Source organism: Triturus cristatus, chromosome 10, assembly GCF_964204655.1.
Source record: "Triturus cristatus chromosome 10, aTriCri1.1, whole genome shotgun sequence".
Lineage (NCBI taxonomy): Eukaryota > Metazoa > Chordata > Amphibia > Caudata > Salamandridae > Triturus > Triturus cristatus.
In genome coordinates, this window is record NC_140593.1 from 817,530,547 (window position 1) to 817,549,099 (window position 18,553).

An 18,553-nucleotide genomic window follows, 5' to 3' on the forward strand; every position below is an offset into this window, starting at 1 on the left:
CTGTCTAGCAGTTTAGGTAAACATTCCTCCAGCTACCGTGCAAGGGGCCAGGCCTCACTGTCCTCGTGCAAGTAATTCATAGCCTCCGTTACCATGGAAGATTCCTGCCCCCTCGCATCTCACGTAGACACTTAGACGCCCGTACACGCACTAACAGTCAGTATAGAATAGATTCCGTCCGAAGAGACCTTTCCTTTTGGATAATACAGTTCTTTAAACATAGGATACTAGATATGATTTGGGATTAGGTTGACATGACCCTCAGACTTCTGTCTCCACATGTAGAGCTAAATGTCAAGTCCCCTTCACCCTCTAGTTGCACGTCAATCACACGTCATGCGGCTGCGCACGCATCTCTGCCAAATATTTCTGCTGACATTGCAGGATTCTCTTATGGATCCACCCATTTGTGACATCATGTTTAATGACGTATTTTAGTTACACCCATGTTTACGCCTTTTTTGGTTACGTATGCATATTTTATCTCTCTTATCAGCTGTTACGCCTCCTGCATCTGTTACACTATAATGTAATTCTTATAAAAGTGATTACCTGTCAATAATGTATGCCCTTCCTTCCTGAACTTTCGTGGTGATGGAATAGAAGCCTGTAATTCGAATTACATTCCTTTGTATAGGAATAAAGCCTTTTAAAACCTCTAATACCACGGATTCTGCCTCTTATATTTACTGAGTTATTCTTACTTGACTTTACCGCATAAAAAAAATAGTACCGGTAATGAACTATTTACCACATTACAGAAACTGAGTTAACTGATAATTAGGTTTCCCTTGTCACCGGGTAGTGACGTTCTGTCAGACTCTGAACATGTTTTAATGTATATCTTCATTTAATCCTTGGGTGTGTGAAGACAGTCGGTGTACCAATCTCTGTTCCTTCAGGAAAAGAACGTTTTTGTGATATTAGTGAATGCCTCCAGGATGACCCATTTCAGTGACTCAGGTGTATGGTGTTTCTCCAGATAATGGGTGCACATTTTAGTGTTGCTCTTGTGGCAGCAGAAATTACTCCAATGTTCAGAAATGCGTACCCCTGTGGTTCATGCACTGCTTGTGCCTTTACATCAGTACAGAAAACCATTACCTTCAGCAATTCTTTCACACGGGAAAGGAGGTCGCACACCAACTGTAACACCAAACTGTGTATATCAGATCACGTGCCCCTGCAACTTACAATATGTAGGGATGACCACTTGTTCGATTAAGTTACGTATTTCTGAACATCGGAGTAATTTCCGCTAATTTGTAACCAGCAACAGTTATCGTGCTACCAATGGGTGGTACACACATTTACTTTGAACACCATTACCTGGACGGGGGGTACTTGTGAAAGTTGCAGGAAGAACACCGAGTTGCCACACAAAATGCCCAGGACTCACGTCTGAGCATACCTGGCGCACTTAGGGCGAGAAAGCGAAAGACACATCAACTGTTTTTGCATTTGTCACCCCGAGTGAGACGGGTATGCTCAGACGCGAGTCCCGTGCTCTCCATGCCACTGGATTCAAGCTATCCTGGCTGAAGAGGGGTGAAACCCCAAAACCGGTCCTAGGATGCTTGGTTCCAGTCCAGGGATGACCCGGCTTGGCAGTTCGGGCTGGACTGTTCCCATGAGGCACAGGGTCAAGACTGATTTGCATATGGCTGGGTTCAAACTGGAACGGCATGGTGAGCAGAAAAACGATTGATTTAGGCCCAGATCTCTGTACTGGGGTGAATGTATGACAATGTTCTGCATTCTGTCCAACTGTTTTTGCATTTGCTTTCAGAGAGACACATAGAAGAAACAGTCGGGCGTTTTACAATAAGAATTTATTGAACCGTTCTTCTCATGTAAAATAAGTGTGCTGCTATAACTAACAATAGCAGAAAAATAGTATCAGCAGTACAGTGAATAAAAAGGAATAGTACAGCTCTACCATTTTCCAATAGTCATGAACATGTACACGAATATAAGATGCATTTATAAAATACAGTGCATACTCCTAAGAAGCCCGACTAGATGTACCCAAGTGTACCTAGCATGTAAATAGGTGCGAAAGAGCCCAAGCCTAAGAGCCTAATCGTCTAAGAGTCTAATAGCCAAGAATCCCACTAGGATTTAGTCGAACCCCCATACCTGAGTGAAAGTGTGGGACTTCGTCCGGGACTCGAGTTGGATATCCCCACAAGGGATAGTTAGACCACTGTCAGCTGGAGCGATGGCATTCCTGAGCCGCAGCGTCTCTGGTCAGTGTGTCGGCCTCGAAGTCTTGGATCCCTCCTCCTTACTGATAGCAAAGGGTGCTGTATTTATACAGTCTATGTACATGTGTTAGCCATTGTTCAGTATGAGGATGATGTTGGGGATTAAGCCTTTGTATGTAGATAGGAGAGTTTAGGTATGCCCCTGGAGTGTTCTCATAAATTATTCATATGTACTAAGGTTGACATCTTAGCAATATCGATCGGGCAGAGCTCACCCTCGTCATGAAACTAGGTGAAAGGTTTAGTCCATCAAAGGCCTCAGTCCTTATAAGGCGTTCAGTCCCTATAAGGCATTCTGTCGTTATTTGGAGTTAAATCCTTAAAAGGCTCGTTCAAATGAAATGAAGGGGAGATGATGTAGGAAAAGAGTACATGTTCTCTAAATCTAGGTCAGGGTACCGATATGAAATATAACACCACAGGCATGCTTTTGTAGTGGTTTCTTTGGGGTTTCTGAAAAACTCGAGCTTTCCAGATAAATTTGGTAATGCTGCTAGGGCAGGGGATCTCCACTGTGTCTACCTCCTCTGAAGAGAGAGCAACCTGATCTCTTCATTAATCTGGAACAGGCACAGTAAAGTGGGCAAGTTTTGGTCAGCATCCAGCTAAATTAATATAGATATCTCCCACGAACATAATCTGCACATCCTGAGGGTGGTATCTTACAGCTGTTAAGATAATGCCCCACTACAAACAAGATGGCGGAAAAATTAACAGTCCTATAATGCGTTGCTACCAGGGTTAATAGGGCCTGTTTGGCGACATGTAATAGTCCATGGGGCTCTGAAAATCCTTACGCTGTAGCTGCATTCACATTATGCAAGTGAAGACATTGTAAATACTGTTAGTCTGTATGGAAGTGCATCCAGTTTCAGCAGACCAGGAAACTGAAGCACAGATATCAACTAAATCCCTCTTTAGCCCTATTCACACAGGCTAGTCAGTCTGTGCAAGATAACAGCATCGTCCGCTTTCCTGGTCACTGTCCTAAGTCCTTACTTCGTGAGTCGTGTCCCTTTTCAATGCAGTCAAGTCATTTTAGCTAATTTATTCCAAAATTTGCTTTAAATACACTTTTGATTTCATCCTTCACAAAGTTTTCACGGGGCGGGGGTACCTCCGATCAAAACTTAACTTGAGGATGGCTCCTTTGCTGAAATTCAGATCGGGTATTACCTCTGGTTTTCAGCAGTGCCAGTTGAGGATGTGGGTGGAGCCAATAGAGTAAGTGGGTGGAGCTGGTAAAAGGGGTGTGGCCTCCAACATTTGCACACCTGGACTTCATATTTTACAAATTAAGCACTGATGCTGGGGGCGCTAGGTGGCGCAGAACCAAGATGGCCGCACTTGTGTGAAGCTCTGGCCGCCCGACCCGGAGATCTGTCAGTTATTTGCTGCTAACCTTCTCGCCTGAGACCACACGTGCTGGAAATGTGTGCCCCGAGCAGGTGGGAAGCCTCGCTCCAAGTCTGACGCTTTTTCGCCGTCTGGCCCCGAAGATATCCGGCCCGGCAATCTGCTGGGGAGATCGCGTACATTGCTGCTGGAGGCGGAGGCCGGCCGCGGCCGCTACGCAAGACCCGGTGCGGCCATGCGGCGGTAGGCCGGTGAGCGGCGCGGCTCCTGTGATTTGGCTGCGTTTGAGCTGGGGACGGCACGGGGGAATAGAGAGCCCGCGCGGAGCTGCTGTGGCTGCCCTGTCAGCTGTGAAAGGAGCAGGAGAGCGGAGGGGTGATTCTGCGCGGCCGGCCCGGCGATTGGCCCCAAGGGACTGCGGGGCTGCTCTGCCTGTGACTATCCCTGGTGAGACTGAGCTGAGCCTTTCGGGCGATGTTAGGACGCCTGGCCCCACTGCCTGAAGAGATGACTGGGCGACCGCGGCTGGTATATGCCGGACGAGTGCGCAGAGGCCCCGCACTGTGATGACCCTGTCGGACGGAGGTTGTGAGACACCGCTGGCTGTGGGGATGCCTGGCGCTGCCGGTGAGTGATTTGCGCAGATACTCCAGGCTTGGGGGACTCAACTACATATACTATTGAGCTGTCTGCCAAGAGCGAAACGTTGCTGACCTGCACGGTGGACAGGGCTGAGCTCACTGTGTGCTGTTTGCACTGAGGCCTGAGGAGGGGTGACGCTACCTCGTGGCGCACTGTTGGACTGTGCTGCGCTGCCCCCTGGACTGAGCACATCATGGGAAAGACAGATGCACGGCAATCTAAATTGCCCTTTGAGGGGAAAAAAAACGACCACGCGCTCTACCACCGAGAACCCGACCACGCCTGTCCTGATGCCGCAAACCTCTCAAGATGCCTCCCCAAACGAGGAACTGAAGGCTATGCTTATGGTGATGCAGCATAGCTTGAACGTCCTCTCAGGGAAAATGGATACCATGAACACCCGACTGGACTTCCTGGTGCTGAAGGTGGACAAGCACGAGGAGCAGCTCAAGGAAGCCGAACAGAGAATCTCGAACACCGAAGACGCCACCTCTAACATGGCTAAACAAATGACAAATATGGACAAGCTGCTCAAGGTAATAGCGGCCAAAAATGAGGACTTGGAAGCGCGCAGTCGACGGAACATTCGCCTGATTGGTATTCCAGAGACCACAGCCACGGGACGGATGGAGATTCCAGAGACCACAGCCACGGGACGGATGGAGGACTATGTGGAGCGGCTCCTGACTAGCACGCTTGGTGCGGACTCTTTCTCCGCTCACTTGACAGTTGAGTGAGCGCACAGGTCACTAGGCCCGAGGCCCCCGGTTGGCGCGCCGCCTAGACCTATAGTGGCCAGATTGCTTAATTACCGCGACCGAGACGATGCCCTGCGAAAAGCACGAGACACGCCGAATTTGCAGTACGAAGGAAACTCGTTTTCTATTTACCCAGACTTTACTTTGGCTGTCCAGGAAGCATGGAAGAAGTACGTCCAGATCAAGCAAAAACTGCACACCGCCAATATAGAATATGCCCTCCTTTACCCTGCCAAGCTGAGGATCCGTCACCGTGACCGCACAATCATCTGCACTAACCCGCAGCAGGTGGAGGACTTCCTCAGGTCGACGAGACAGCCCTCCCCGAAACAAGTCGGCGATGCTGGGGGCTCCGGATCACGGTCGCCGGCAGACAGGGACGGAGAGGTGGGGACCGAGGAAGCAGATGCCCCTGCTGTATCATTGTGGAACAGATAGCGCATCCCTGAAGCACTGATGGGGGAGCTGACTTGACTCGCCCTGCGACTGGGATGGAGTTTTACGAACTGGGACGTGGCTTCGACATGCTACTGGGCGCGCAGCAAGCGCTGGAAGTGATGGTGACGTACTGAGGCACTGTCCAGGATTGATGAGTACTGGGGCATGGGATGTACTGATTTCTTATCACATTGCGGATGTGGGGAGGCCATGCACTGGGAGGCTAAATATGACTCACCTCCCAAGGGGGTTCAGGTATGCTTTAATGGTCGAGATGTAGCAACCTTTCGACTAGGGGTTGGGCGCCCTCCACCCTGCCCCTCCGCCGACCCAGGTCCACTGGGGAGGGCACAGGGAGTTCCGCTGGCTGACGGGACGGTTTAAGAGGCACGCCAGCGCCCCTCTACGGGCGGTCCCCACTGTTCACTGCTAGACAATTTTGAACAGACTGTTGTGTATTAAGGTTGTTTCTGTTCTTTTTCTTTGTGGCTCAGGGCTTCTGTTCAGGCAATGGGCTACGTTAAGGTTAGAGGGTAAGGAGGGAGGGACCTGGGATGCCGGCGCGATTGGGGCGCTGATGTGGGAGGGGGAGATAGTTGCAAGAGGGATTCATGCTCTGCAGGGAAAGAACCACACCATGCACTGCTCGCTGAGCGCGTTGATAGTACCATAGCACCGGCAGCTGTCCTTGGACAACACATTACACACTGCGCTACGGGGGGCACATGGGGAGAGAGGTGGGTATGCGTGCACGAACATTCTTGATAGTGGCTTGAGCACATGGAGGGGACAAGGTAGCGCATATTAAAGCTTTTATCGTGGAATGTGAGAGGTTTGAGCGATCCTAGAAAGAAACGTCAAATACTATCTTACCTTGAAAGGCACGACATCGGTATAGCCGCGCTGCAGGAGACACACCAGGCCGGGATCCGTCCCGACCTTTGGCAGCCGTTGGGCTTCCTGCAGGATTTTTTCGTCGTACTCTACATACGCCCGGGGCACGGCCATTCTGGTTAGGAAGGGCACCCCCTTCAGGTGCGGGGGACACACGCAGTGATGAGGGGGGCAGATTCTGCATGATGTGGGGTTCTCTTGGCGCACACTCGGTGGCCATCGTTAGTTATTATGGCCCCAATACCGACAGCCCTGATGTCTTAACCGCTCTGTGGGGACAGATCTTGGATATCGGAGCCACCCATGTACTCTGGGCGGGGGAGTTTAACACGGTCTGTGATCCAACCAGGGACCGCTCTGCGCATTTGCCTCACCACTATACGCGCAGCCAGGGGACGCTGAGGGGATTGGTGGAGGAAGGCGGGCTAATTGGCATCTGGCGGTACCGCCATTCAGAGAAACGGGAGGGCACCTTTCACTCCTCGGTCCACGCATCCTGGTCGAGACTAGACTACTGGCTTGGGTCCACGCGTCCTGGTCGAGACGCGACTACTGGCTTGGGTCCCGAGGGATTTGCCCATGGGTTCGGGGCGTCGAGAACTTGGCGCGAACGCTGTCTGACCACGCTCCGGTGTGCCTCGCTCTGGCGGTCCCTGGCGCCCATTCGGATCTCGGGGGCTGGCGATTGGCCCCCGAGGCCCTGCTTGATGAAGTGTTTAAGACGGAGCTTGGCGAGGCTATAACAGATTTGAGTGGAATAGAGGCTTGGTTGCGCAGGTGGGGACCATCTGGGAGGTGTTCAAGGTGACCATGCGGTGCGTGTGCATCTCTAAGAGCTTTGGAGTGCTGAGGGACATCCGGGGGCGGCTGCGCAGGCTGGAAGAGGAAATTAGAGAGTTACAGGCGAACATCTGGCGGGCGGAGGCTGGGGAGGACAGAGCTAAGCTGCGGGAGGTGATGTCTGACTACGTTGAGACAGCGGATCGTGAGGCGAGATTTAGAGGGAAGTATGCCCAGGCGAGGCGATCTGGCGAGGGGGGTAGACCTGGGAAGGCATTGGCCCAGGACATTAGACTGCCCCGCTTCGCTAATTACATCCTTGAAGTGGAGGACGGAGAGGGAAACTGTCACAAGGACAGCGCCAAGATATTACAGGCCTTTACCGACTTCTATAAGGAACTATACAGATCCAAGGGGGCCAACACAGCTGACTTTTCGTCTTTCTTTGGGGACATCACGCTTGGGTACCTGAGCGACAACCAGAAAGAGTTTCTATGCGAGCCATTCTCTGGCGACGAACTCCAGGAGGCAGTGTATCAGCTGCAGTCTGGGAAGGCACCGGGGCCGGATGGGCTCCCGAGTGACTTCTACAAGCTGTACCTAGACCAGCTAGCCCCTGTTTTACAGGCGGTATACACGGAAGCTCTGGAGACGCAGTCTTTGCCACCCACGATGAGGGAAGCCCTCATCATTTCCATTTTGAAGCCCGGGAAAACGGCTAATAAGAGCGACTCGTACCGGCCCCTGTCCCTCATCAATGTGGACAGCAAAATCCTCACTAAGTTGCTGGCTAACCGGCTGAACCTCCTAATGGACAAGTTGGTATTGCCAGACCAGGCGGGCTTCATTCCCGGCAGGTCCACGTCCCATAACCTTCGCACCCTTTTTGCGATTATCCAACAGGTGGATCCGCGGATTCCGCTGTCGGCAGTGTTCCTGGATGCCACCAAGGCTTTTGATTAGTTGGAGTGGGAGTACCTGCACGCCGTGCTCCGCTGCATGGGGTTCCCGGTTGGCTTTTCGGCTTGGATCGAATTGACATACACTGACCCGAGGGCCCGCGTGCACATTAATGGCAGTACGTCCGGGACTATACTGTTGTCCCGGGGAACTAGACAGGGCTGTCCGCTGTCGCCGCTGCTATTCGCCCTGGCGATGGAGCCGTTGGCGGCCAAGGTGCGCCAGTACCATCAGGAGAAGTCCCGGAGATGCCTGCTGCGCCCCATCCTGATCTCGTTATATGCGGACGACGTCACCTTGTATGTTAAGGACCCGCGATGTAACCTCAACCCGTTATTGCTGGAGTTTGTGCGGTTTGGGGGGCTCTCCGGGGTGCAGATTAATTGGACGAAATCTCAGATACTCTCTCTTACTCCGGCCGCCATCCCATGTGTGGTTGACTACCCACTGGAGTGGTGCGACACTTCTGTTCGATACCTGGGGGTGACTGTCGCCATTGACAGAGGAATTGATTCGGGACAACTACGGATGCGCCATTGACACGATGCGTGACACGATCACGAGGTGGATAGCAATGCCACTGTCAATGGCGGATAGGATCTCCCTGGTTAAGATGGTGGTGCTGCCCAAGTTCCTTTACTTTTTTCTAAATATTCCCTAACATCCGGGACGCTACTTCTTTGCTACCCTGTGGACAGAACTTCTGAGATTGGTTTGGGGCGGCAAACAGCCTCGCATAAAATGGGAGACTCTGGCCAGGCCATACGCGATGGGGGGACTTGAGCTCCCCAACTTCGAATTGTACTACATGTGCGCGCAGGTGCACTATGCGCACTACTGGTTTCGCGGTCCAAAATACACCACGCATGTTGCTACTGAACATTGGCTGGCGGACCCCATCCCGATAGAGAGGGCGGTGTTTCAGACGGTGTCGCAACGCGACAGAGACCACACAACTATAGACTGCACGGTGCGGGCGTGGCGGTGGATAGCGGGCAGACTGCAGGCCCCCATGATTTATTCCCCCCGGCTGCCACTTGTTTACCACCCCCGGCTGACCCTCTTGCAGGAGGGCATCTTCCAAAAATTTAAAAAGCAGCGGGACATACGAACGTGGGGGGGGGGGGGGGGGATATATACCGACTTGGGAAATTTGGTACGCTGCAACAGCTGTGCGATGACCCCCCGCCGACAGCCATGGAAACGTTCCTCTATGCCCGGCTGAGAGAGGGAGTGAGGGCCTGTACCCCGGATTACCCGCAGGAACCACCAATGCTTCCCCAGATGCACACGCTATTAGGCGCGCGGACCGCGTCCCATCTGGTGTCCACCCTTTATCGGTCCCTCTACGTGGAACTGAGCCCATCAAATAGCGACGCTCGAGCTAAATGGGAGGGTGAACTAGAACAGGAAACCTCTGATCGCGAATGGCTCTACTGCTGCACGCAGACTGCGAATCACGCACTTTAAATATTTACAGCGATACTATTATACACCTGCCCGCTTGCATCGGTATGGGCTGAGGAGGGATGCCAGATGCGATATGTGCCGCGCTGATGACGCTGATGTGCTGCATCTGGCCTGGAGCTGCCCTGCCCTTTAGGACTATTGGGGGCAGGAATTTGATGCGGTTGGGAAAATGCTAGATACGACGTTGCTGCCGACCCCGTTGATGGGTATACTGGGCTATACAGAGCTGCTCCCGGCGGCGCACAGGAGATTCGCCTCATTTAGTTTCCTCCTTGCTAAGTGGAGGGTGGCTTGCAGGTGGGGCATGGGGAGGGCGCCTAAGTTTAAGGACTGGCTAGAAACAATGATACTTTGGCAGGATCAGCTGGCCCTGTACTCTGACCTACTCCCAGCGGCTTCCCGCACTCGGGATATATGGGGGCCCTTGAAAAGTTACCTGCTGCGCAACCCGCTGACCCCGGATGCGGCCGCCCCTTCCTGGCTAGACGGTGGGTGGCTTACCGGCAATGACCTCCCACGCCCTGTCGAGTACTGGCGCTGCGAGCACTGGCTTGTGGTGGGGACGCCTGTAGGGGAGGGCGTGGTCCTCTGGGTGCTGCGCTGTGCCTACAGCTGGGAGAACGGGAATGGTCGGGGGGGGGGGGGGGGTGGGGAGATGTCCCTTGCTGTCCTGGCGCGTCTGTGGAAGTGCCCTGTCCCTAGATCGCTGCTTGGCCTGATTCCTTTGGGCTGCCCTAGTTTGGCTGCCTCTGTGTCCCCACGGTGTGGCTCTTACTGTTGTCTTGTTCTAAGGTGTGGAAGAATGGGTCCCCTTGGCTCGTAAACCAGAGATATCCGTTTCTGCTCATTGACGCGGCCGGCCCATATGGGTTGTTGGCACCCCGCTGTGTACACTTGCTTTGCCTTTTTTTCCACATCATTAACTGCTGCCGGCCATGTATGGTTGTAGGCGAGATGCTGTGTATGTGCTTCATATGTTCAATAAAGGTTTTTGAAAAAAAAAAAATGAAAAAAAAAAGTACTGATGCTAATACAAGTTCCCTTTTAGAATACATCTACAGAAGTGTCTGCAATGCGGACACATTCCTACATTTTCCCGAGCCTTCTAGAGACCCATGCTTAGTACTGTTCCTATCCTAATTCAGAGTAGATGATTTCTACAGTCCTAAATTCAATTGGACTTTAAAGCTTATTTCTGCTTAATGAGGACAATCTGGGTTTCCTTAAGGAACACTGAATTTTATTAGTAACCATCTGTATCTTTGTGATTGTATTGGTCTCATGACTTCAATTTCAGAGTTTCACTTATTTTGAAATCTGAACTTAAACTATTGTAATTTTGTATCTCATTGATATTACCGTGACGTACCAACATTCTGAACCGATTGCATAATAAATCGACTATACTTAAACCTCAGATTCCTAGTCTTCTTTGTGTAGCCAAATACGTTAAATTTGTTCAATTGAATGTTAACCTCCTCTGTGCCTCAACCAGCTAACTACGGCTTCAGCATAAGCATTTTTTTGTTATTACATTAACTGATCACCAATCATAGAGGATAATCATAGATGGTCTTACTAGCATAATTCCCTTGTGAAATATTTTTTGTGTATTTGTCATAGTTTTGTACCGATTGACTTAAAATACCTTCAATATTCTTGCCAACTTTGTCCCAGAGCTTGCTAGGCATGGACCTCGGCCACACCCAGTTGGTTCTGGGCACAGTCCACGTCCCGGTACCCTAAACATGGCCTTAAGGCATCCCTTTCTGGTACGGAGTGCAGGGCAAATCCAAATCCCCTACTTCCGGAAGCCAAGGGCACCGACTCGAGGTAGGCCTGAGGGTAGGTTTCGGTTCACAACCTTCATGCAGACTTTAAGCCAACGGGTCATCAGCTGTGCCCAGTGTATTCCGGGTGAAGCATTTAATGCCTTCGGCGAAGCCTTGCACCCCGCAACATGCTTACTGATCTCTTCAGCCCTCACATCACTAAACAGGACCTTCATGGAACAACTGATTTCCCTTTCCATCAGCATACGTCCCTAGAGCTCTAGGGCTGACGCAAATGTGCAATTGCACCAATCAAGAAACCCACAAGATATGCCATCAAGAACAATATGTACTTAACAGCCTGGTTTGTTTCAATGCAATAACACGCGGTGAACCTTCAAACCTTTGACATGAATTAACCGCTTAGGTTTAATCGCAACCCCACGTGGACAAAATAATTCCATAGTTTGAAGGTCAATTAGTGATCACCAATACAAGTTATTATTTTGCAGCATAATCATATATATTGTACAGTCACACAAGCATGGAGGTTCTTCCGGGCCGGACTGGGACCCAAAACCGGCCCTGGCAAAGTGCTCGGCAGCCCCCCCCTCCCCCCTTTCCGGAGGGTTGGGGGTGCCGCCGAGCTCTTTGCCAGGGCCGGTTTTCGGGCGATTTTGTTACAGGGCCGATTTTGCAGCTATGCTGCAAAATCGGCCCTGTAATAAAAACGGCCCCCAGGGGCCCAAAACCGGCCCCCACGCCTGCGGCGCACCAGGGGATTGCCCAGTGCCCGCTACGGCCAGTCTGGCCCTGAGGTTCTTAACCTATCCAGTACAGCGCTGGAGTACCAGGACTTATCTGGTATTTGCTTAAACATATATATATTGTTCATTTTGCCCCCCGTGGACATGCAGGACTACAAGTACCAGAAATGAAAGATCAAACTGGAAGTGGGTCAGCTTACTCACATCTAACGTGACAGCCGGAGAGGTCTACAGGAGCAAATTCAAAGCCACATGCAATCTCCATCTGTACCCCTAGGGGACTACAAATAGTTGTTTGTTGAGCTCTTGTAAACTGAAGCCGACTGCACGGAGGTAAAGGCCACACTGCTGCAGGATCCTACCCAGTTCTTCTGCTGCTAGTGGCCAGCTTTCTCATGACAAGCAATAGTATTGGTGGATTGGTACACCAAACTGCATCATTATCTGTCCGCTTCCGAAACTAGCTCATGTGTCCCTGTACACAAAACAAACTACCCGTGTTATTCATTTTCAGTCCATGGTATTTCACATTGCCCACTTACTGAATGAAAATCGGACGAAAGAACAATGTAAAAAGGACATCTAGCGTTAAAGGAGGCCGCCGCACGGTTTAGGCAGATCGATCCTTCGCGTGGCCCAGCACGACAGCCAAGAACTTACCGGACAAAGCGATTCAAAGGAAACTGTCCCAGTCCTTTGGCAAGGAAATCTGTGCCCATTGTGGGATGCATGCACTGCAACAGACCACTGAGAGAGCATCATAGAGGTCAGGAGAACCGACAATACACACGTTCATGGCAGTGATTTAAAAATGGGCAGTGAAGTGCGGGTACTCACTCTTTAGAGGACCCGTTTACTCAGGAGACTTGCTAGTAAGGTCACCCATCTAATGTAGTGCAGCAGTGTCGGCAAGTGGAGGTACTCTCCGCGTCAAAATAAAGAAGCGCAGGTACTCAGTACTGACCACACGGGCGCTTTCAAAAGCAGTGGTTAATGGCCAAACTCCACTCCACCCACCACGCACTTCAAGAGGTGCAGCAACAGCCCCCGACAAAAGACCCCCGCCACTTTAAGGAGACCAGTCACACTCCAAGCCGCCCCTCCATCTTCAGTGTCCTGTTACTCCCCCCTCATCACCGTTGCACAGCGCCAAGAAAATACTAGACGGCATGGCTGGTGCCACAGACCGCGCACGCAGTTGACCCCTTGGTCTCCGGTACATGAAGCCTGAGGCGCGCTGCAGACAGCGCATCCAGCGGGTGAGGGAAAAAGCCGCAACAACGCCAGCCGACGCGAGACAACCAGTCAAGACGAAACTAAACACGCGGCTGTAATTATGAGGGAAGGAAGATCTGCCAAACACAAACCACGGCGCTGGTGGGCAGCCACGTGTTCACTTTCGCATCGCGCTTTCACTTTAAGTGAAAGTGTGATGCGAAACTAAACATGCGGCTGCCTTTGCCAAAGCTGAGAGATGAAAAAAGTGCGTGGGGACAAATGAAGCAGAGAGTGTCACGCCACCAGTAAAAGATCAAATCTCGGTGGGCGTGGCCAAAAGGAGACTAGGCGGAAACAAGGTGGGACCAAGAAGCCTCCTTTACAATGAGAAGCCTACGTTTTGCATGCAACATGACTAGAACCAATTAGAAAGATGGGCGGGGCTTCAACTCCACCTCCGAGAGCTTCGGAATCTGAAATGATTCCAAGAAGCTCTTGAATGCAGAGAGCAGCGCATGCGCTGCTTTCGACAGCCAAGACCTAAAAAAGAAGAGTACTAGTGCTCATGTAAAGAGCTCCGATACCTTCGGGTCAGGTTCGCATTGCATAAAACCATGGCATAAGTCCTAAAAAATAGAAGTGGGGGGAACGCTCCAAGTTAGGTGGTGTCACCAGAAGTGACGTAACAAAATTTGCCGGTCTCCGTCTGAAATGCAGGGAATACATACAGATACAAGTAGAGGTATAATACTTCAATAAGTGGCAGTCACTCAAAACACAAGAACACACTATACACAGGACCCATTCCTCGGATTACACTACGCCAACTACGGGCATATGTCGGGGTCAGTGCTTAATTTGAGCCGGTGCTCAGCACCGGCACTTAATTGCTAGCACCAGCGCTACTGACAGGCTGTCACGTGTTTGTTTTTTTTACCATATTTTAATTTACTGTTCCAGCTATGCCATGCATCATTGTTGTTTTTTCGTAAAAGATTCGATCTCACTGAAAGCTGTGCAGATTGTGCCAAACTGAGTTTTTCCACGACAGTCTTTCATTTTACTTCTAGCTTGATTCTATTTTAGGAGTGGCAGTGCGCCCTGCACTCTGCTCCCGGGACAGTCTCGGAGTCTGCAGCTGTGGCTGCTAAGTGTTAATGTAACATTTATACTAGGATTCACCACCGGGAGCGGCAGGGCATATTTGCTACATTCCTAACTTCCGTGACTCAGAGTCAGGAGGTCAAGAAGACGAATTTTGTTGTAGCACATACGTCCTGCTGCCGCCAGAGTTAAATTTACGTGGACACTGCAGTTAATTTAAATGAATACAATACAAATGTTGCTCCAGCACTGGATGGAGCCGAACCACCGCACCGGGAAGCTGGCGGTTGAGTTAACAGCCCGGGGCAGGCCTTGCGCTGGAGTTGTTTAGCACATAAGGCGCACCAGTCTCTCCACGCAGCTGCTCAACATCAGAAGTCGGAGTCGTTGAGGCCACAGCAAGGGCAAAGTAAGTGCAGCCTGGAGTGTGAACTCTTTTACTCTGATTATAAATATATAGCGCTTGCCGCACCCTGTCTACCTCGTTGGTTTCAACTGATCCGGGTTTTGCTGATCCATGTCTTCCTCCTTCACTCCCTGTTGATCCCCCAGTCCACGCACCTAGCACATGTTTCTGACAATCCTAAATTGTCTGCTAAATTGTATGAGAGATTACTGCGCCGGCCTCAGCCTGTGAGGTATTGCAAAATGGTGTTTGACAGCCTGTCTTGTGCTGGTCAGCTGAGACTGGGTGACTCTTAGACAGCTCAGATGCCTCCGTGTGTAACTTGTTCATGTTGGCCCATCGCATATCCTTCCTGTTGGGCCGGGTCCCACGTGGACAGAGACAATGGCTCTGAGGGCCTCTTGACCACCCTACAGGACCATATCCCCAAAGACTCGCTAGCTGTTGGAGCCATGTTTCTGGCCACCCCAGACGGTGTGCTGACCTGCAATCCGTTAATGTGGGCATGCTGTGAAGAGCCACGTTGCCATGTGGCAGTAATGGAGCTGTCCAGTGCGTCAAAACACCAGCATGCTCACGCCCTGAGCTGCCACCTCTTCAATTGCATGTACCGGGACCACAGCATATGGTGCAAATGTGGCTACAACAGCTTTACCAGCTCCTGGGTAAATGAGTGGCACCTGCCAAAAGGAGCCCGCCAGCAACGTCCTGCAGAAGCTGGCACTGTTCACAGAGCAGGAGATAAGAGCAACCGGTTGCTGAAAGGGCAAATTGCCACATGTAGCACACGAGCAGTGTTTGAGGTTACATGTTGAGAAAATGGACTAAATGTCTCCGTAAGCTAAGAGCAATTTCCATCGGTGGTGGGGGGGGGGAGGGGGGGGGCACAGTAAAAAAATGTTATCTATGATTGAGGTGAAGACAATGACTCACTACATCCTATTTGAAGCGCTCACACATTTTGCCCATACATAGGAGATAGCATCAGGTTATTACAACCGAGCAATTTTTAAGATTGTACTGTTCCTGCTGTAGTCTCAGAGAACTTAACCCGTTTTTACGCCTGGCTTGAAAGCAGAACTGTCACCAAACATTATGTGATCAGTTAAGAAAAGGGCTTTAAGCGTCACTACCAGGTGAGGGGATTTGGCTCAGCCCATATGTTGGTAGCCAGCGTACATGTTTTGACTGCAGAATTTGTGTGAGTACATCCACAAAGAATGCTTGCCCTCCAAACAGCTGTGATCATTGTGTTTCTACATCCAGCTGGACTTGGATACGTGATAATTTACAGGTTTTTATTTTTTTCTCTGGCAGCACCACAGATGGGAGGGAGGCAACCTTTAACTTATGACTTCAGAGTGCCGTTTTGTGTTTAAGAGCCCATGGATACACTAGTCCACATGGACTTTGTGTCTGCCTTCACAGTTTAAAGGGTGCTTGACCTTATGTCATTAACAAAAACGAGCTTTCATAGTCCTACTGAGACAGGGGTTTAGGCTCCATCCACATATTGATACCTCTGCAGAACTAAATTAAAAAAAAATAACTACCAGGTATGGTAACTTGAAGAATCCATTTGACCTAAATGTTATATACATGACCCATACACTGGTCTAATTATGTCATCCTATGGAAATATTACATTTTTCAAAGCCAATTTTTTCTTCTTTATCACATACGAGAGCACATTCCAATTTGTGAGTTCAGCATTCCTGCTGTACAAAAAAAAAAATCTATTTGCTTTGATTGAATTGACTACCCGTTGCTCCTTGCATAATAAGAATCTAGGAGGGGCTGAGCCGGTAGATTGGAAGGGGTTAATTACCCCGTTCCAATGGTGGCTGCTTTCAGGAAGGGTCTGCCTTTCCAGCCCTGAAATAAACGCAGTCCGCTCTCCCTCACTCACAGCACACTGCGTCTCAGTCAAAGCAGGAATCCTCTATCCCCTTTGCTAGAGGGTGCCTATCACAACCACTTAAGAGGAACCCTATTATAAAAAGCAGTGGCGCACACGCACCACTATCACACCTTCAGCTCTCTGGGTGAACACCACCTACCACTGTATACTACCTAGGGTTGCAGAATAGATTATTTTGCAGCCTTGTGCATTTTGGAGCTGTGTTGGAAATTTAAGGTAGTGTCAGAGCTCATGTGGCTGCAATTGGATTATACATGGTGGTTGTTGGTCGACATTTGGACTATGTTTGTACACTAGGGGCAGTGCGTGGGTTGAGAATTTAAAGACGTTATAGTGCATATTATGACTATGCAAGCCTAATGCACCTGGATATTTGATGGACATGACCCACTATATATCATGGAATCACGGGGTATTACATCTGGCTTTCAGAAGTGCCAGTTGAGGATGTGGGTAGAGCCAAAAGAGTAAGTGGGTGGAGCCTGTGGAAGATGTGGGTGGAGATGGGAAAGTGGGAATGGCGTCCTAAAAAAAAAAAAAAAAAAAAAAAATGGTGCACCTGCACTTAATATTTTACAAATTAAGCACTGGTCGGGGTCCCTGGAAGTGACATGCTCGGCGTGTTGACAGCGCAGCTCCCTGAAGCCTTGGCGCCTCGTCTGTGCTCTGGGAAAGGCTGGCAAGGGGAGGGCGCGAGGTTGAAGGGCAGATTAGTCTGAGCCTTGGGTGCATTTGAAAGGTTATCATTCGCGCGCAGGTGCAGACTCGGGTACCGGCTCCATCTTTCGGGCAGGGGGGGAGAGCGTCCACCCGGTAAAATAAGTGGAGGGACGCAGTCTACCCGCGTAGTACCCCGACTCGAGCCCTGCATAAAACTGCAACAAAAAAGTGTCAATAAACTACACTTGGCGCACCAAACTCGATACGACCATCTTTCTCACACTATCGCAAGCACAAGACTGTCTGAATAGAAAATGCAGCGATTTGGATTTTTTTAAATGCCAAATATGGTTCTGTAGGAAGCCACGCAGCTAAGTGACACCAATTCAACCGAACATGTTAAGTTTGGTCAGCTGGGTTTATACCACGCATAACTTCGTCAGCATCATCCAGTCAGTGCTTTATTTTGCAACAGCACGGTGCATGTTAGCACTTGGTAGCTCAAACGTACAACAATAAAAGAGAACGCACATGTCCAGAATGCAAAAACGCTGTTTTGAGTCATTCGACATGGGGCCGCAGGCAACTAGTCCGCGTCACTCGCTTGGAAATGGAGCATACGTCTCTTTCTTAACTTTTCTCTCACCTGTGGCTCCAAACACGACAATGATGCGCTTCGACATGGTGGAAGAACAGGTAGATGCTCGCAGGCAGAAGCGTCGCACTGACTACACAGCGGTGGGGTTGATGAGTCTGTGCCTGATGGTCTCCGCGTGCCCCCACTCACTCTCTTAGGTCGCAAGCGCGCGCCCTGGGCTCTTCAGCAGCTATATCGTACCGAGGGGGCGGGACCAACGTCACTCTCTGACGTTTGCAGGCCTCTTGCTGATTGGATGGTGGATGTCAGATTGATCGATGTGTTCTTCGCCGTAGTTTCGCGGGCAGATGTTTGAAAGTCCTTGAATTTAGTCACTAAAGCTTTTTATGACATATCTTTTTTTTATTTTTTTTGTTGCATATTTATATAGCGCGAACTCGACCCGAAGCAGTGCTTTAAATGGAAAAGAGAAGTGCCGGTACTCACCAAATTGATTGGGTTGGGCCTGGGAGGGGCGTGTCTGGGGGCGTGGCTTCGAGGCA

The 18,553-nt window shown here is 50.4% G+C and overlaps 1 protein-coding gene across 2 annotated transcripts in view; it reads right to left on the minus strand.

The window, feature by feature from the left end:
- NMRAL1 (NmrA like redox sensor 1) overlaps positions 1-18,244 on the minus strand; it is a 60,185-nt gene extending 41,941 nt beyond the window's left edge. The window contains exon 1 of one of the 2 annotated variants that reach the window (XM_085628409.1): positions 18,060-18,244. In XM_085628409.1, coding sequence (XP_085484535.1) covers positions 18,060-18,096 — 37 coding nt within the window. In that variant the 5' untranslated portion in view covers positions 18,097-18,244. The remainder of the gene's footprint in view (positions 1-18,059) is intronic. The other variant, XM_085628410.1, reaches the window with a different exon arrangement.
- Between the last annotated feature and the right edge of the window lie 309 nt (positions 18,245-18,553).